The sequence below is a fragment of the Channa argus genome, chromosome 13 (genome assembly GCF_033026475.1).
Source record: "Channa argus isolate prfri chromosome 13, Channa argus male v1.0, whole genome shotgun sequence".
Lineage (NCBI taxonomy): Eukaryota > Metazoa > Chordata > Actinopteri > Anabantiformes > Channidae > Channa > Channa argus.
Genome location: NC_090209.1, coordinates 8,895,222 through 8,916,425, shown reverse-complemented (window position 1 = coordinate 8,916,425; position 21,204 = coordinate 8,895,222). Strand labels below are relative to the sequence as shown.

The 21,204-nt window shown below is 40.9% G+C and overlaps 1 protein-coding gene across 1 annotated transcript in view; it reads right to left on the bottom strand.

The window, feature by feature from the left end:
• The window catches only part of LOC137140011 (cadherin-4-like), a 218,931-nt gene that overhangs the window by 6,294 nt on the left and 191,433 nt on the right, over positions 1–21,204 (bottom strand). The window contains exons 10-14 of the mRNA XM_067528015.1: positions 17,944–18,129; positions 13,985–14,241; positions 8,854–8,996; positions 1,116–1,355; positions 363–599 (exon numbers count right to left, since the gene is read on the bottom strand). Coding sequence (XP_067384116.1) covers positions 363–599; positions 1,116–1,355; positions 8,854–8,996; positions 13,985–14,241; positions 17,944–18,129 — 1,063 coding nt within the window. The remainder of the gene's footprint in view (positions 1–362; positions 600–1,115; positions 1,356–8,853; positions 8,997–13,984; positions 14,242–17,943; positions 18,130–21,204) is intronic.

Below are 21,204 nucleotides of genomic sequence, written 5' to 3'. Positions count from 1 at the left end.
TGGGGCTGACTCAGTCTGTAGGAGTTCTCTATATGTATGAAAAATGCAACTAACTGCATCGAATTAAGCCAGCAGAATAAATCACTGGCAAGACAGACAGCAGCAGATATTTACGCTACTAGGAAAGGAAGACAAAAATACTGGAGTGGATTCCAGCATTCTATGTATTTATTAATTATACAACCTATTGCTCATGGTGCTATATTACAGACTGGTGCATGTTTGATGACTGCACCTTGAACTGCACTCTTCGGTGGAAAGGCAAATCACAGTCAATCACAGGGAGACTTATTTTTCCCATTGTCTATATACAGTATATATACATGTCTGAGCGCGGAGCCATATGAACAGCTGTCACTCACTGAGCAGTATGATGATGCAGATAAGGATGGAGATAATGGCTCCAGTTCCCAGGCCAGCGGCTGCCACGGCCCCAAGGGTGGTGCAATCGCCATTATGATCACAGGGACACACTTTGACTTTGATGACCGACCTGTTGGACAACGGAGGGTTTCCAGAATCGGAAACGATGATAGGGATCTCATACACCCCTGGTTCCAAATATATCTGGTACCGCAGACCAAGACGGGCGTAGTCACCTGTGTAGAGTTAAGAGGAAAGAGAAAAGGAGGAGTTACTATATGTGACAATTTAGAATGTTTATTATTCCACTAATATTGTGTAAATCATGTGCTGGTTGTAAATTACAAGTTGCAGTTAAGGTTTGTAAAACAGATATAACAAAAAAGGTCATGTGAAACCATAAAACTAACACTGAACGTCTATTTCAAGAACCACTGTATCATCCACTGCTACAATCTAAAGTTTCCCGTAGGTGTCATTGTGAGTGCGAATGGTTGTCTGTCTTGTCTGTCCGGCGACCTGTCCAGGGTGTACCCCGCCTCTCACCTGATGACAGCTGGGATAGGCTTCAGCCCCCCGTGACCCAAATAGGATAAGAGGTCACAGATAATGGATGGATAGATGGATCATCCACCGCTACTTCCAAATCGAAAACTTATTCGTAACATATACAGAAGAGTGCTCATAGGCGTGAAAGGTGTGCACATCAGAAACTTTTATCTTACAGTACTTCTATGCTGAGACCTCCTCACCACTGATCCGAGAAATGGTCCAATTCCGTCGGATGCTGGTGGGGAAGTTGGGCAGCTCGAAGACAAAAGGTCCAGCGTTGGGGTCCGTGTCTGCATCAGCGGCAGTGATGTTGACACCATTGTTGTTCTTGTTCACCCTTTCACAGATCTGAGACTGAGACGGTATGAGCACTGGGGGGTTGTCATTAATATCTATCAGATAGATCTGCAACGTGCCTGTGCCGCTGGCTACAGGAGAGCCTGGGAGCAGGAGACAGAAGAGAGAAGAGTCACATGATGAGAGGAAAAGATGACAAGATAAGATTTGTGCAGTGAAAGGGACGAATGAGAAGGAAGAATGACAGGAGTTGAAGGCCAGAGGGAAAATATTAAAAGAAAATTAAAAGAAAGAGCTAAAAAGATAAGAGGAGAGGTAAAATGAATGCTGTTTATTCAGAAAAGTGACGTTTGGGGGGGGTGAATACTGTAGAGCAAGTCGAAAATTTCTGCCCTTGACACTGTCTACTTCTGACAGTTAAGTCTTACAGCCAAATCAAAGCCATTGAAATCCATCCAGAAGCAGGCACAACACATCCAATCACCTAGAGAGGGCTTAGCTACAATAATGATGACTGTAACACAACTAAACAAGTCCTTGTCTGTGTGTATTTGCACAATATCCTGTCTAGGATTCGGCAATATTAACAACCTATTTTTTAAAGCAGAGCTAAACATTTTCATTGTGGTGCACAAAGTACTCTCACTGTCACGTACACAATCACATAAATACACATACTTTCACCCTGCTCACAGATAATCAAGCACTATTCAAAATTATTTACTTGTGCCCCTTATGATCATCTCCAAAGTGCTTAATTGTGCCATTCTTACCTCAACAAGTGCTGTAAAGCAAAATAGAATGTGACTATTTCCTTATGTTTGATATATTTTCTAAAAGAGACGATGTACACTGAAGAGCCAAAACATTAGGACCATTCTCTATCTGGTAACTACAGCATACTGTACCTTAAAGTCTGAGATAGATTCGATTGTCAGTCAACAGATGGCTTTTTCAGTCACCATCAGAAATTAGTGACTTTGACAAGGGCAGTGGTCCACAGAGGCACAAGCATTGAAGTGGTGCATCAGTGATAATGACAAAGGGCCAGAAAGGCTCTGGTCCAAACTGACACAGGGACATGATTTTCCTTAGCATTTTAGGCTGTGCCTGCTCTTGCAATTTAACTGATTGCACCTGTGTGGGCGAAGAGGTGTGGTTTATGCTGATTATTAATGCAGTGCAATTTTGAATCCCACTTTGGTCCCAAATAACTTTTGGAATTAAAACTACTTGGGGCTTTATTGCCTCCAACAAGGCGCAATGCAACAAAACTCTAACTCCCTGGGCGAAAGAGTTATGGGCAACGATTTTTTTGCAATTTCTTCGACCAGCACAAACGGGCACAAACCAGGCGAAGCGAGGTTCAACCAGGCGGTATGCTGAAGACAGGTGGATTGCAATATTAGTGGAAGGATTGTGAGCAGGTGGAGTCGGAGCGTGACCAGTTACGTGACAACTCAAGCAGCAAGTGATGACGAGAGACTGACCTGCTGGAAAGAATGTTTATCTCTATCAATAATGGGAAATTCCAAAATGAACAACTAATGTAAATCACGATGACTATGCTGGCAAACATAGAACCAACAGGCAGCTGGTCTGGAAGATTAACCAACAAGTCTTCTTATCTGCATATAGATGTGAAAACAGCAATTTTTGTATTTAAGTTCACAATAAACCAATAACTGCGAAATATCAGTCCTTATTCATAGACCGCACAGTAGATTTAAACTGAACCGGGCATAAAATGGGTGGGATTTGGAGGGAAACAGCTGACCTTTATCCACTGAAATAATGGATTTGTTTCTGCCTCTGCATGCACAACAACCATGTTTTCATTATTATTTTGTATTATTTATTAGGTTATGTTGTTGCGCGTCCTGACATTATCCTGTGCACTGACGTGTGTTATTCACTGTACAGCAGCAGATCGGAGCTTATATTTAATAACAGGTCAGATCACAGGTCAGGTCGGGCAGAGAATGATTTAGAGATAATTTAGCAACTGGTCTGCACAGGTACGTCTGCAAACTAGACCCATCGGATTCTGCTCTGCCACAGATACAAGTATTTTATTTCAGAAAATTCACTATTATTATCTTTATTCACATGACATGAATTATTTTTTGGAGATTTGGATTTTTGCATTCTGATGGAGCTAAAGAGTCATAATGAGGAACTGCTTTAGTCCAAAGGATTTTAGCTCCAAAACTTAGAATCTGTGAGTAAAAGCTGTCCTGTCGCATTGTGACAAACATTTTATAACAACTAGTTACTGTAGTTCGAAACAGAAAAGTCCCATGACTGTGTGCAGAAATTTAAATAATGAAATCACGCTGCTGTGCCAAAAATCATGCACAGCTTCTCTGTCAATCTGAAACTACAGCTGAAACATACGCAGTTTCTGCTGCTTGAGTGATAAATACATGTTTTTAATCAACTACACAGAAACGATCCAAACTAGTACAAGTTGTTGTGAGACACACAGCAGTAGATTTGACAGTTTCACTGAACCTGGGGTCACATGGTTAAAACCCCTCCAATTAAAAAACAAACAAACAAACAAATCAGTTATTTCAAGTGTGGCCTCTTTGCATTTGCTGTGCTTTTTTCATAAACTCCTAATTAATGCATGACAAATAACTTAATTACACTAAGAAAAATTATCAACAATATCGTTATGGAGAATTTTTTCAATTTTTATTTGCATGTATTTATTAAGACCTTAAGTACAGTGGAACTGCCAATACTGCTGTTCGACTCGTACTCCGTTGTATTTTCCCTGTGTCGTGGGATAAAGCCATGTATTTATCACACAGCAGCAGTAAGGGCTTGTGTGTTTCGACTCTGATTTGACAAAGAGACTGTGCGTAATTTTGTTTCCCCTAAACATGAGACAGGAAAAGCTTTTACTCACAGATTTAGCAGCTGTCCTCAACATGAGTCTCCATCAGATCTTTAGTGGCATTTTTATGCAACGAAAAGATCCAATCTCACAGTGAAAAAGAATTCATGTCATCTGAAAAAAAAAAGGATCATAAAAAACTATTTTCTCGCTTTAAAATTCTTGCAGCTGTGGTTAGAGAAAAAAGTCCAGAGCAGAGTCTTATGGGTTGTGCATGAGCGGCGCACACAGAAAAACTCAACGTGAAGCGATCTATTACTTAATTATGTCTAAATCAATCTTCCGAGCTGACCGGTTATCTGACCTGTTAATCAATGTAAGCTCGGAGCTGCGGCTGTATGGTGAAGGATAAACTTCAGAACGCAGGATAGGCCTGTCAGGACGGGCAACAACACGAGGTAATAAATCATAAAACATGCCCTGCTGACTTCACGCATGGCTGACACAGTGCACGCATTTGTTTGAATATATATGAGAACATTGTAACACAAATAGGGTTTGATATTTGCCATTATCTTCTTACTGTATCTAGAGATACAAATGCCTGCTTTTAGATCTCTATACAGATGTAAATTATTTTTCCTGTGACCTAACCAGTTGTACAGTACACAGGACAATATATCCAGATTTAGTAATTGTGGTGTTGTGTTTTAAGTCTTTCTTCTTCACTTGCTGCTCTTAGGGGATCAAAGGAAACCACGTGATCGGCTTCACCAGTTCATGATGGATTTCTCACAATAATAATACTGTTTTCCACATAGCGCCTGTTTTGCGCCTAGAGTGCGTCACCAAAATTACAAATAGATCGTTGATCGTTTGAACTCCGCCATTTTTCAGGAAAACAGAGCCCAAGGTCTTTACTATGGGACAACATTCAGAATATCCTTATGATGTCATGAGAGGACCATCTCACAACACACAGACTGATTGTGTGTCGGCAGATTAGTCAAATTCACCATGCTGTAATGCTTTTATCACAATTAGTGTAAATGATGTCACTATACTGTGATTGGAATGTGTCAGATTTAGTCTAATACTTTTTGTCTGGGCTCCACTAGGTATGTTGACCCACTGTGTTTTACTCTACAATTGTGACTGACTTCCTGTTGAACACAGCTACTGTTATGGCATTGAATTGTCTTTTTCTTTAATACCCCCTTATTATACAAGCTGATTATATGTATTTAGTAATTATGCAGGCCGTGATTTGTAGATGTTGCTAAACTGTGTCTAATGAAGGTGTTGGTTGACAGAAATATTGTCAGTCTTGGACGGTGCACTATTGCTGAATGTGCACTGGTGCAATTAGACACACACTTCACCTGCAGACACAATCCTGAAGCCCTTTAAATAATCAGTGTGAGATAGCAGAGGAGGGACAGATTCCATGAATGTGTATGTGTGGTATGAAAAGGGAAATCTGAAAAAAAAAAAGAGTCTGTAGCAGTACAAAGCTTACAGCTGTTTATTAAGTGTGTGTCAGGGGGTGACGACCCATAGCTGCCTCCAATTACGAGTCATTTCCATGCCATGCCCCACTGGCTGAGCCATTGGATGGATTCAAGCTACCCAAAGGCCCATCTCTGGGATGAGATAGGGGCAATGTAATTTAGAAAGATTATGCAAAGCTGACAGATCTGCCAATTAAACATGGCAACAGAGCAAGACATTTGAAGAGTGAAACATAGTTAAAGATGAGGGGCTGTAAGTAAATCTGTTCATAGATCTCTGTCTATACTATAGGTTTAAATAAAGAAATAATCACTAATGACTGTGGCACTAATGCTTTATAGTTTGAGCCAGTCAGGGGTTTCATAGAGTAGGGATATTCTTTATCCCTTTTATTTAATCTAATCTTTTAATGTAAAACCTGCACTAACCACAAAAAAGTAAATAATAAGCCCCATTTCATAGTTAGGTAAATAATCCAAATTTAAATATAAAGCAGGGTGTCAGAACTGTATATGTGGGGTGGCGGGAGCCGCACACTCACACACATACAGTATATATACACACATATACAGTACATTATACAAGTTACACTTCTTGAATGGAATAAGTGAAATACATCAACTCTGTGAAGATATTTTAATTATTTGACCAGCACCTGTATATGTATATATATCTCAAAATATTTTTCAGATTTTCACAATAAATAATTAATTATACATCATCTGACAAGAACAGAACTCATAACATTTCGTAGTTATAGTATATTATACCATCCCTCCAGGAAATTGTGATGTTGCACTGATTCCCTGTGAATCAGTGACCATAAAATTTAAAATATCATAAAAACATTGCAACATGCATCACAGTTTTTCCCCCGCAAAATCAAGCATCAAGCTGGCTAAAATCACCACAATATTCCGGACGGACTGATTATTGTCTATATTATATACATTTTTATATTGCTTTCCTTCTAACACGTTGCCATGTTATGTACGGCCCTTAATGCATTAGATGATCAAATTACAATAAATAAGCTGCAAAACTTACAAATCCGCCATAAATTGCTTTTCTCTGATTGGTCAGAAGGTTGAGCCTCACTGAAAAACCTTTAGAAGTGAATATCTCTGCAGCGCTGACAGTGCTGCTCTGTAAGTCTGGGTCACAGGAGGTTTTCAAAGCACCTCTCTACATAATTAAGATAAGTTATGGAGCATATTTCTGTTTAAGGAATATTTGAAAAATGTTCCACACTGTCTTAAATACTAATTTAACACTTCTATATAAGGAACCACAAACACACTCATCAACACACATGTTCAAACACACACAAAATCCACGCAAACATGCACAGAGGCGTTCCCATTCTGCTGGTTTGTTAATCCCAGCCATGTACGGGGGACATGTGAAAGCAGCTTGCCACAGCTGATAGGAGAATTATGTGGGTTTTAACTAGCTAAATAAATAATTATGTTTGTGTAAATTCCTCAAAAGGATTTGTACTAACTCCTTTTTTGATGGTGGCTCAGAGATGTGAGGCATGGTAAAAAGACTTGTAGCAACCCTACCATATGTTCTTTGAATCCTTAAAGAGCACACAAATACATAAACAATAGGTGTGTGAAAGGGAAAACTGTGTTTCAGAAGGGTCTGAGGCAGTCAGATTGTGCCGAAGTGGACATAAAAAAATGGTGTCAGTACAAGTGCACTTCTCATCATGCTCACCAGCTCTCAATGGTCTGTCCTACAATCCTTAGTTCTTACTATAAGCCCTCTCATGATGACGACTGGCACTCCAGCAACACCCACATAGTCAGACTGATGTATACACACAAACACGTGTAACTTGATCTGCTGGCTTCACATTGCTGAGCGTTACCTCGATTCTAAAATCAAACTTAGTGGTCACATGCCCGTCTAGGCTGTGCACTAAACAGAAGCCAAGGGAAGAAAAAAGCACAGAACTGTGAGTAAATGATGTGTTTGTGAAGTAGCCTATATAACCTCTAATCCTGCTGCCGCTTCCACCTCATCAGCATGGTGTCTAACATTGTCAATCATAGCAAATAAATGTCCAGAAACACGTGGATATGCTCGTATAAATCTGCAAATGAGTGCATTCACGCATGCTCGCACCTATAAATACACCAATGTTTCAAAGCCAGCTCATCTGAAGGTAAACATGCCAGTGCACTGCACGTCACTGATAAGGCAACTGGGGAGGGAGAAAGCATTCCCTTTTTACTTGAGAATACAAGCACTTACATCGACTTATTTATTTGCTGTGATTGAGTTTCTGCTCAGTTAAGCCTGAGTTTTAACTTTGGGGCTCAACAAATAATATATTTTATGTAAATTGTGAGACGGGGGGAAAGATGATAAGGAAGGAGGAAAGGATAAACAGGGTGACCGTTTATGTGAATCCAATATTTCCTTTAACTTTAACCCAGCTCTACTGTACATGAAAGCTGCTCCCATGTCTTTAGATTCATGTAATTATGTATTTTTCATTTACCAATATTCAAGCTTAACTCTGCAGCACATGGTAAGCAACTTGAACTTGTCTTTAGCCACACACCGATTCCTTGTCAACAACAAAGGACATTTATCCCATTGAAATCAAGTGGGTGCCTTGCCCAAGGACACGTTGACTATAAATATGTGAGTGGTTGCAGATCTGTGTCCCGGATCACAATAATAGGTGATCATATCCATATCAGACCACAAAAGTTTGTGATATGCACACATATTGAAGACAAAGGAAAATAGCTTTTAAATTAATTAGAGCAGGTTTCAAATCCAACGAAATCAGAATTGCTGTAAATATCATGAGGAAACTGCTGTTTCTGTGAACCAGAGCCTCAATTACTGGAACTTAAAAAGCTGGAAAGGTTTCAGAGAGAGAAATGTGCTAGGGCAGCATCTTTTAATCAAAATTGCATTTACCTGGTTGCTGTCTAAGAACATGCTGACTTAAATCATAATGAGGAATGTGAAAATGATAAGTTGTAAATGGATCCAGAAGAGAGAAGTTAGCATGATATTATCTAAAATAATCAAGAACAATAAAGGCTGAAATGTGGAAAATGTAAACTATACAATACAGTGTAGTAAATATATAGTAAATTCATTTATATTTTTATGGTATAACTTTAAATAGGTTTGGTATTAATTAGCTTTGGCACTATAGAATGAGCTGTGTAGGAATGCTAAAAAGGAGTGGTGGTGAGGGCATATGTATGTAGGATAAAATCATGGATTAAACGTGCATTTAAAGAGGCTCTTACCATTGTCTGTTGCCAAGAATGTGGCTTCATATATATTGTTTTTAACATAGATGGACTCCCGGTCGAGCACCGCTGTGGTTACTATCTGACCATTAGTTCTATTGATGGACAGCCAGTCCGCAGGGTCGTTCAGCTTTGAATACCTAAACACACAGGGACAGATCGATGGAGAAGTTAACACCAGCATTTACAGGTAATTATATGCTTTCTCTTGTGTCTGCACATACACAGGCTCCCAAAATCACAACAGCCTGACCTTCACACAGTTTAATTCTTCATTGACGTCTTCGTGACGACCTTCAGAGCCTGCAGCCTACAGTCAATTTCACCCCATTTTTCACTCCTGTGTTGAAGTCAATTACTTCTCTAGTTAGGCAATTGCATGTGTGTACTGCATGCAGGGTTATGTATATTTGTGTGTGTATGTCCCCGTGTTTGTAAAGGAAAGACGGACACTGGGTGATAGGATGTTGGTACTGATTGTCGACCAGGAAGGTGGATCTGGAAACAGGTAGTGACACTCCCCTGGGATAAGTGCAGTGAAGGCACAGAGGATCATCTCCAGCACTGAATGCCAGTCTCACTCTGATCTAACAGTTCTTGTTCCTCTGGCTTTTGTTGCTTTTGGCTCATTCCACGCTTTCAATTCTATCTGATCGTTCTCAACCACCTTACCTCACCTCATGTTGCTGTGCTTTTGTATTCACACATTTTTTTTATCCATCTGTGTCTTCTCATCCTTGTCTCATTCCCTCTTTGATACAGAGTTCATCAGCTGCCGCCTCTCTTGGCTGCAATCTCACTTTAGCGTGTGAAACATCATCTGCAGACACGTGACACCTTGGCCTCACACAATAAGGTTTCTACATCAATCCAATTTCATTTACTGAATGTCAGTTTGGGCAATAAGGCCATGTTGTTAGGTGACAAAAACTTCCAGCTTTTAAATCCATCCAAATTGAAATGGATTTGACCTTAACATTTCTTTTGTATTTATTGAATTGTATAGTGTATTTACTGTCAGTGTACATCCCACTTGTTTACTTGTGTTTTATTAAATACTGCATGTGCATTTCTTACATGGTGGAGAATGAAAGCCTTGAGAGGTGGGCGGTGGTATGGAGGGGGTGGACTGAGAGTATAATCTCTCTACTGCAGTGGGGGAGGTGGGATTTTCCCAGCAGGCAGCGGGCATGATCCCAGGCGTAGCGCAGTGCGGGGAAGGGGATCACAGAGATGACATTCCCACACTTTAGATGGTTTCACACAGGCTAGCCAAGCCCACAGCCACTATCTGGCAGACTGTGAAATCACCACCAGGACTACAGTGAGTCCATCACAGTGTGAGCGTGGAATAAAAGGGGTGAGGGAAACAATCAGGAATGAATAGGAGGAGGGAAAAGGACAAAAGAGGTGATGTTCTGAAGTAGCAGCACAGCTGTATGATCTGGTATTTATACTCTCATTAAGACTTGTGCTATTCTGTGTCCAACTGAATCCCCATTGGCTTGGTAAAGCCAAACTGACTCTCTCTATAATGCACTGAAAGAAAAAAAAAAGAGAAACTTCTATTCAGGGAAGGGCAGACAAACAAAAATTTTAATTATTTACAAAGCAGAGGCAAATTAAAGGGTCAGTCCACCCAAATACCAGAACCATTGGTCTTGGAAAATACCGGCTGTTGAATTTATTAAAGGACTCCTCTGACATTTTGGAAAATGTTTTAATCTCAAAAGACTAGCTGGAGGTAGACTCAGCAGACAATTACCTTAGCAGGGAGAAACAGCTAGCTTGTCCAGCTAGCTTTTAAAAATCTGTCCACCAGCACGTCTAGAGATCACTAATTATCATGCTAAGACCAGTATTTCTGCATTTACTCAGTGTTTAGTCTGTGCAAAAACTGCAGCTTTTGCTTATTGCCTTGCAAACTGCTGTCACTGCTTTCAGCCTAGAAATAGTTTAGAACGTAACTTTCCATAAAACCATAACTTCAGTTTGTGCACAGATTAAAGAAAAAACATATAATGTGTTAATTAGTTAGCGTTAGAAGAGCTGTTACTGTAGGTGGATGGTTTTTTTACCCTTTGGAAAGAGCCAGGCTCTGCTGCTGCCAGAATTTATGCTAAGCAAAGCTAATTTTCTGCTGGCTGTACTTTCATGTGTAGCTACATACAGTGGTATCAATATACTAATCTAACATTCAACAAAAAAGTGCATAAATGCAATTCCTGAAATGCCAAACTATTATTTTAAGCATAGGAGCACTACAAAGGAAATTCTATCAACCTTGAGAGAAGAATAAAGAAGACAGGGGAAAAAAAAGGCGTGTGAGACTTTTCCGTCAGTAATGGGCTATAAAATAGCAGTAGAACCTACTCTTGTCTGGGCACACTGCATGATAACACAAGTGGATGTGTGGCCTCTGATGATAAAAGCCATAACACAAAGGTTTGTTCACAAAGCAGAGTGCTCTGTTCACCACCACACTTTAATTAAGTCTCCTAAACAGCCCTCAGTGCAGATGTAATAAACCTTATATGATGTAAATTAACTTGTGAATGAACAGTCTTTGCAGCTGAGCTAATTTCCAACACACTAAATAGTCAGTCCTTTGCATTATCAGCCGTGTTCTCAGGAAAGCCCCAAGAAGTTAATGGCGGAGTGTGGCTGGCTTCCTGAAGCCATTTCCACGTACTTTTTCTGATTGCACCCAGTAAACGAAGGGGCTACTGTGGCCATTAGAATGATGCCAGTGAAAGCACCCACAGTGTTTTTGTTTACAAGTCCCAACTGTCAACATTACTGTGGGCAATTGGCAATCCCCATCGCTAACTTTTTAATGAAGTGCTGTGCCAATTTTTGTCTTCTTGGAAAGGCAAACAGTCCTTGTTTACTCTAGTGCTATTTTGGAATAGAAAAAAAATCAGGTGTAAATGTTGTGCTGTGTGTGAAAGTCACTATTTCTTCCTGTATCTAATTTCTAATGCTTTTCCGAGCTCTCCTCTACCTGAGGGTTTCTCTCATTTGGGAGATGATTGGTGTATGAGTACAGCTGGAGGTATGATTAGGCCTGGCAGGTTAGTGATCTTAGCGAGCAGCAGGGAGAGGCATGACATTTATTTTTCAAACCCCTGACCCTGAGGATGAAAAATGCATGTCTCAAACTTAGCCGAGAAGGTTTGGGTAATCATTTATGCCAGTCTCTCCAGTTCTGTGTCTCGACCTTACTGGTCAGCTGTCTGACAAGTGATGCATGATGCCTCACTCTTCTTCTCCCTTCCCTTCCCTTACTGCCGTCCATGTTGCTTCTTCCCCAACCTCAACAGGACACTGTAAGTCTGTCACTCCTTTGATAAGCACCTGTCAAGTTCAAACCTTGACCCAGCGTCACCCAGCTCACCAACTGCACTGCTCCTCTACCTCCCTACACAGTTTCTTAGGTCTTATTCATCTTACATTCTACTTTTAGGGCAGCCTCTAAATCTTCTCCTTATCTCTCTTTATGTATCACTACCATCCATTTATGAAGACACACAACTCTTTGTCATATGCAGCGCCATGCACTATAAATTACGCATTACATAAACTGTGGTGTCAAACCTAAACATCTCCTCCAAGCAAACACAAACGGCATATAACTATTTGATTGATGAGGTTTTGCAGGTTCTAACAGCAGTCCTGGGTGATAAGAGTCCATGAATAGATGTTTAATAGAGTGATTCAAACACTGTACAAAGCTTTAGCTGATTGGCAAGAATGAGCCCCTGAATTTCTATTTCTTCAGAATAATGAGGATTCGAGTTATGGAGGGAACAGCTATGATTAGTGCCCTTGCATAACAGTGTAAAGTAGATACCTTTTATGGCACTGGTGTAAAGCAGTGGGATTGGTAGTGATCCTATCCAGATGGATCCAAATGAATGAAGTGGTGGATTTGCAATCTCCTCTGTTTCTTAACACGGTGAGAACAGAAGAAGGAGAGCTGGCTTGGGTTTCCGCTGAGGAGACTGTGACAGACCACAGCCTGCTAGTAAATGGTTAACTTCATTCTAAGATGTACAGTACTGAGCTGCAGTCTTTGCAGAGATCATGAAAAAGCAGGCACATGCAAAGAGGTCAAAGTGAATTCTACAAGAAGAGTGAGAGATAAAGATGGAGAGAGTGAGTGAGTGAACCCAGCTGGTGACTTTGACGTCCTCCTAAATTATAAAGTACACCCAATTTACTCTCATTTGCTGTGAAATTAGCTGGGAAATTTGTTTAGATCTTTTCCCCAGAGAAAATGGGAGGGTAGGGGTTGTTGGAGTGTGAGGTGGTTGGAAGTAGGTGGTATTAATGTCACACTGAACAGCAGTGTTATCAAATCGAGTGCTGCACCGCGGTGGTTCTGAATAACACTATCACAAACATCACATCCAAACACTCGTGATTCTGCAGTTATGTGATTATAACCAAATCCCTAAATCTATGTGCAGCAACAACCGAGCGTAGTTAGATTATTTCTTAGTTTGAAAGACAATAATATAGTCAGCGCTACAGCCAGGTTGACAGATTGGCTCAGCAAAGGTCTGCTGGTCATTTAAAGGTTGGTTTACATTTAAAATCCAGAGAGGCTTAACGCAGAGGAAGAACACTGCAGGTGGACATAGTGCTGTGTCAGGTGTTTGGGCTCGAGCCAGCTGTTCTCTTTAGTCTCTCCCCTTCCTTCAGCTTTTCTGCTCTTTATCTCTCTTGCTCTGTGTGTGTGTGTGTGCATATACACCTGTGTGTACTGTATGTGCTCATGCAACCTACAGAATGTACACACTTGTGATTACCCCAGAGGCTATTTCTACTTATTAACCTTCTCACCCTCCTTACTCAGAGTTCTGCGCTGCCTCATAAACATCACATAGTGAGAGTGAGAGGTAGGTGAAGCAAAAGTATAGTGCCGTTGTTGAACTTTGACCCCTGACTACTGACATGGAACATATCCATGAGGGTTTTTTGTCTCCTGTTAGTGCATCTGAGAGATTTCTGACAGGCTTACAATGCAGCCAGCTTCAAACATATGTAGGAGTTACTATTTTAACAAGATTTCAATTATTGTATTTCCTGGTATACAGTCAGATTTACTATATTCAGTCAGTACCTAATTGTCTGCTGCATCTGTAGTCGGTCGGGGTCTGAGGCTGAGAAAGTCGTCAGACTAGTACCAGCAGGGACACCCTCTTCGAAGCGGATGTGCTTTGGATTTGTGGGGAAGTAAGGGGGTTCGTTGATGTCTTGGACGGATATGGTGACCCCGGCTGTGGACTGGAGAGAGGACTGGATCCCACTGGCAAGGTGGGCTTGGTTGGACACCACCACTGTCAGCATGAAGGCACGGTTCATCTCAAAGTCTACTGGCTGCAAGAAGGAAGGATGAGGGAATAACAGTGTAAGAGAAAAAAAAAAAAGAAGTAGGACGTTAGAAATGAAATTTATATGGCATTTACTTTAGTGTTATTTGTCGCAGTTTTATTATTATTATGTCTATATCATTTTATCAGACTTTGTCAGTGGAAAAAAAATCTGTGTTTTCACAGTAATGGTGTAAAAATAAAGCTAGTCTTTGTTATTGATTTACAGATAAAAACAGAAACATTTCTGGCCTTTTGCAGTAAATTATTATTACACCTATTTTAATCATTATTACTTTTTACAAAAAAGTAATAATAATAAGTAATAATAAAATAATAATAAGTAAAATAATAAGTAATGTCAAGTGTTTAAGCAAACTAGTTGTACTATAAATAAGATCACATTTACAGTCTCAAAGGTGCAGTCAGAATCCTTCGTCTGCCTTTGGCTGGGGAATACACATGGAACCATGCTGATGAGAAAGAGCATGATAAATGAACAGGTGCCGTGTCTAGTGGTCCCCTGATGAACTGGAACCATATTCTCTCCAACCAACCAACACACACAAACACACACACACATACACACACACACACAAGAGTCCGCAGGGCTAAAACTATTCATAACGTGCTGTAATAGCCCTGCCTTTTGCGTGAGTGTGTATGCACAAAAATATGTACTCTAAAAGGGTTTTGACTGGCTGAGCCTAAACCCCAGTGACAGCTCTGTGCTCTCCCAATGATGACAACACCATCAGGTTCAAATGACAACAACAAGAAACAAGGGAATAAAAGAGAAACAAATACGCTGTTTGTAGCTACCGCTGGCAAGATTACTGCCACGAGACTTGTGTGTGTGGTGTTTGATGATGATGTTAATGACTTGAAGCACATCTGTTTGTTCAGTGGACAGTGTGGCAGCACAACTCTAATATTTAAAAAAGCATCTTTAATCAGGCAGCTTTTCTGACAAGGCCACTGGAGCGTATGTTTGTTCCTTTGTGTTGGTGAGAGCTACAGTTTGTCTGGGTATGTAGACACACGTAGGTATAATTTCATGTAGGCACATGGGAGTGTATTCGTGTGTGACCCCAGGGTGCACTGGGAGCCCATTTACAGGCTAACCACACTCAAGGCTCTTTGATCTACAGCCCGGTAACCAGAGCACAGGGCGGTCCAGAGTATAGCTGTAGGCTAACAAAAACACACACACACACACACACACACACACACACACACCCACACACCCTGAGGGAAGCAAGAGGGGCTAGAGGTCAATATCACGACTTCCATTTTTTGCCCATAAGCCATCACAACTTACATATCCTCTGTATCGCTTCACTTGTTCTTCTCTTTCACTCTTACCTAATTTGTTCCACAGGACTCTAACTTCCCAACCCCCTCGTTATCTCAACATCCCGCCAACACACACGAACATGCACACGCACACACACACACACACACCTGCCCTCCCCAACTTTCTGTGATCTATCCTCTCTGTAGTCTGCATCTCTCAATCCTCAGAAACCTTTGTTTGCCTCATTTCTATCCTTCTCTCTACTTCCCCTGTCATCTTCCATGTTTATCATAAGCCGTGATTTACATATCTTAATGACTCATTCAAACCAAGTGGTTCTGTTTGTGTGTTTTTATACATGCTTCTTCGTGTACTGGCTCTATTACAGAGCAGCACAACGAGAATACGCCTCATAAACTCCCCAGAGAGCCGCAGAAATGTGTGACATGTTCTGGTTAAGACCTCAGCCCTTGTTTACAGAGGAGCTCTGTCTCTCATGGGAGACTGTGGCCTACCTGGGTGTCAGTGTTCTTCGATGTGGCTGTACTATCATCAATGGACACCTTGTTAAAATATAAAAACCAGTGTATCACCTTCTCATGGCCTCTTGACTTTTCCTATCGCACATCGTCTGATGTGAACCATTTTGGCTCCCTTTCTCCAGAGCCAGCTGAAGCCTCTCTGTTTACTGTTGAGACTGTCTATTTCTCATTTCTTCCCAGGAGGTCTCCTGTCTCTTGTTTTATGATTTCCTGATAACCCCCAATGGGTCTTTGTGGAAGCTTACATCTACTCAGCTGCCCGCTGAATTTTACATCAGGGACTGAGAGGAAAGGATTATAAAAGGCATTCATCTAGAAATAATGAAGAGAAGCAAAATGCCTTTGCTCATTGCACTGTGGGTATTATTGGGAGATCTTAACAGTATTACTAAAACATTAAAGTGGGATGTGATTTGCAGGAGTCAGTTACACATGAACAATAACTCTAGGTCAAATATACATTTATAGTGAAGCCCTCCTGGGTGAACATGCAAGTACACATCTTAAAAGCCATTCAACAGGATGTGCATTTACACACTTTATATACATGCACAGAATAAACCACAACAAAGTAGGAGGCGGCAGTAGCTCAGTTGGTAAGGCAGTTGTCCATGTATCACAGGGTCAGTGGTAGAAATTGGGGAGGGGTACGTCAGGAAGGGCATGAAACTGTCTTTCATAACCCCCTTTCATAACCTCCAAATATACTTGGTCTATTCCTAAGTGTATGAGTACACAATTTAAGTGTCCATCTGTGTGTTTCGTGTACACGCTCAGGCCCAATCATCCCTGGCTGACAATGGCATTTCCTTTTCCCATAAACTTCTGCTTTTCCACAACATAATCAGAAGCTATGTTAACAGAAGCAAATGTTAAAATCATGGCAGAGAAAACACAGCAACATATTTGACAGGTAAAAGGTTCATTAGGTTTTATGACAAATATTTCCACTATTATCAATGTGATTTAAAACTGCTGCCGAAGTTGTTTAAAACTGCCCTGCTGGCAATATGTGGGATTGCATTTTGCGCATGTAGCGCTAATTTCTGAAGTGCAAAACTGATGCGGTGAATCAATGCAGGGAGTTTAGTGTCATAAGAGAAAGGCATATGATATTATGCTCAACAAAGATAATGTGATGGATACCATTTTTACAGGCCAATTAGGAAACAAATATTTACATTTATGGATTTTTGTACATTGTGCCAATTCCTGGGACATTTTGGGTAATTTTTCATACCCCTTGGAATCAAGTATCTGCCTCTAAAGACACTCAGTTTCAAGGACCTTCGATCCTTAGCGCCCCTTAGAGAACTGAAAGACGGCTACACATATTTGTGAATGTGCAAAGCAAAGGGACTAAATAGAAAGGGCAAGGGGAGAAATTGGGATTGGGCCTTTCTGTTGTCCATTTTCTTTATTTTATCCCTAAATGGGTTACAACCTCTCTCTGAGAGGCTGAACACTAACATATCAGGTTGTTACAAGACGTGGCTTTGTTGTTGCTGTCATTTACCACAGCAGCTAGAACATTATGAGTGTATAAAAACCCTTGCCATTGTAATTGAGAAATCAATACCTAATCTGCTACAGTGGTCTGGCCAGCCATTGTGCTTAAGTCGGTGTGTGAGTGTACAAGCTGTTACTGAAGGGCACAGCAGCCTCCAATCCCTCATTTGGACATAAAGGGGCATATGAAAGACAAAGACCTCCAGCCTGTCCCCATTTAACTAGGTAGTCTATTATTATTGCTTGCCAAATCCATAGGGAATCTGATATTGAACACTGAAAAGGAGATGAACGTGTTTCCTTTTATACACTCTGCCATAAGGCCAGACAGTTGGCATGTTCTGATAGGCTGGTGTCTTACCTTAACCACGGTGACCATGCCGTCATTGGTGACAGGGTCGGTGCGGATGGTGAAATGTCCAGACGGGTCTCCACTGATGATCCTGTAGATGGCGTTCCAGTTAGGCGAGTGCGGCTGGTCAGCATCTATGACTGTGAGATTAGCCACCACAACGTCCACTCGATTCTCTGGGACTTCACCAGAAAACTGCAGAAAGTACAGTACATTTATACTTCATGATAGGTTGCTTTGAAAGATGTTTATGTTTGACTGTAGCTCAGATCTTTTGGGATCCATTAAGCCATTTGAGCGCGGCAATTTCCACAAAACAGCCACTGAATGCCTATCTCACTTTTACATTTTTTCTTTATAGAGACAGTCGTTCTTTCAGGTTTCCAGGTAGAGTAACTTTAATGATCTTGCTTTTACCGCTGCTGAGTCGTAAACAAGTAGTAAACACAGTTTCATACCAGCAAGCACATGCACACAAGGGCATTGTTCCAGTTTCCCCGCATTTTCTGCATTCCTTGTACCCATCGTTGATGAGCACTAATATTTCATTCCTTTCAAAGACAGAATTACAAAAGAGGACTGAAAGGAGCCAGTAGTGGGGAGGTTTAAAACAACAGCTGCTGGAGTGTATATGAGTGACTTGCATTTGTCCCCTCGCTGTACAAACACATGTGCTTTGTCCCGATAAGCCTGATGAGTAGTGAGCTGCTGCCTGTCATGTGTCTGTTATGGTGGGGATTGATCAAAGCCATATAGGCTCAGGGGATAAAGCCCACAGAGACAGGCCGACAACAGCAACGACGACACGGATACCCTGTAAAACACTAGTCAATTGCAGCCCCTCCCACACAAACAATCCATCAACATTTAACCAATCATGTGGAGTCAGACGGTGAACATGTTGGCGCGTCGTCACCTCATCCCGAGGCAACAGGCATGTAGCACTTTACAGTCGCCGTGTCACCATGGGTAACAGCCGTGGAAGAGCCACTGAGCCGCTTATGAGAGTTTAGGATATCAAAGAGCAAAGCCCCAGACCAAAACTTCAGACGGACTATAATACCCTGCCTAGCAACCCGCACATCACCCAGCAAACAGCCGACAGCAGCGGGCAGATTAGGGCGTTGCACCAGGAGAGCTGTTCAGAGACTCAATGACATTCTTAAGACAACAGACAAGTCCGGGTGGTCCTGATGCACTGCCTGCATTGGATAAGCAGGCAGGCTGTCGTATGTTTGTGTCAGGGTGAGTGTGTGTACAGTATGTGCGCTAGTGTGTTTTATTACTGTGCTTTGATTCAGAGACTCCCCAAAGCCAATTCAATAAAAACAACTTCAGAGATGGCTCTTGAGCTCTTAGGACCCATGAGCATCTTCTTTCTCAATGCACAATAACAACTATGACAGTGTTAATTAGATCTGATGGATGACTTTAAAGGTTCCAACACAGCTCTTGTTATCAAAATCCCAGGTTACGTTTTCTTCTCTTATCATCTTTCACAAATTAGAGAATTAGAACGGGGTACATCAGGCACCCAAACTCAGTAATAACAATTACATCTATTTTCCTCATAGGCAATTTTACATGGCTTGACAATTCTTACATTCCCTACACATAAAACCCTATTGTAACAATACCACAATACCATTACTTCACAAATAAATGCAAAAAAAAAAAAACAACAAAAAAAACCCCACTACAGTTAATGCTACAGTACTAAAATATAATATCTTAAAATTTAAATATTCTTAAGTATAAATCACAAATAACACAATTATTGACACATTAACATTTGTCATCTGTGATGTTAAAGAACAATGGTGTTCAGCTCCTAAAGTACTGTACAATATAATGAAACACCTTTCGCGATGCCACAATTCAATAGGTATGAATTGTTTAGGGAGACGATAGCACTTCTATGCTGAGCAGTATATTTAAGAACCAGCAGCTTCAGTCAAACAGTATTTCTGAGACTTTCATTTCCATGACAATGAGCTTTGACATTTGGTGGGGTCAATGTCAATACTGGATTGTGATGCAACATTTGCAAGTTTTAAGAGGAGCTTTACAGTCTCTTGGAAAAATCTTTCTTTAACTCTCTAAATGATTTATTTCATGTGTTGACTCTGACTCTTCACCAATACAGCAGTGAACTGTTGTAAATCTGTGATGTCTTTCAACACACTTTTTCTGATCAGTTAGTGTTTCTTTCTGTGATCGTATTTCTTGAGCCCAATGGTGGACTAAAGGAAACTGGGGAGATGCTCTTTGATTGTGATTGGCAAAGAGTGCAGTTGGCTGTCTCACAGCACTTGACAAAACACCTCTTGCCAACACCCTCACTGTTCTGTCACTATTTGGCAGTGTGGAAAGACTAAAGCGAGCAAGGCGATGTGAGCGAAGTGATGGGGAACTTCATCACAGCAACTAAAGAAAAGAGGCCAGTGGAAGCTGTGCAGTAAACCTGGTATTGCACGATTGTAGAAGTCTACTCGTAACTAAAAAAAGCGTCCCATACAACACGCTGCACTATACTGGACACATAAACACATAAAAGAGATTAATAACTTCCTCTAATTTTATCTCATCTATCTGAATCAAAGTAATAATGCAAAGCATATATTCAGCCCCGAGTAAGCACCCCAAGACTTCACGTTCGTTCATATACAACACCCCTTGCTGCCGTGAAAAATAGGCCAGCCTGTGATAGGCTTGATGAAATATTAATCATCAACATTAAAGACAAATGCCCCAAACTTTATATTTCTGGGACATGGTGAAAGATCTATGGGGTTTACTGAAAACACTAAATATTTGCATAATGGCCTGCATTCTCAACAAAATGGTTTTTATGTTATCCCACCACTAAAATGTGTGATTTATGAAGGGAGTGGGGAGAGGGGGTCTGCTTGTCGTGGCTTCCAAAACCTCCACTAAACTTTATCATCAATATCCATGATACCATTAACTTCTCACTGTGGCGATGATGGAAATGCACTTAAAGACGGTAGAATACAGTTAGAGAATATCAATCTATTACCGGCCACTACCATCAATACACCGCCTCCAGGAGAGAATCTTAATGCAGGGGAGGATGCCGAGTCAGGAAAGGCCTCTGATTTACAGCGGGGCATGTCTATGCTTTATCACTGCTGCTGTAGAAAATAGCTCCGGTGACTAAATAATCCTTCATTCTTTCTCCTCTCTCCATCATTCTCTCATCACTTTTTCTTCCCTCCATTATTTATCTTGGCGTCAACATGGTGGTCC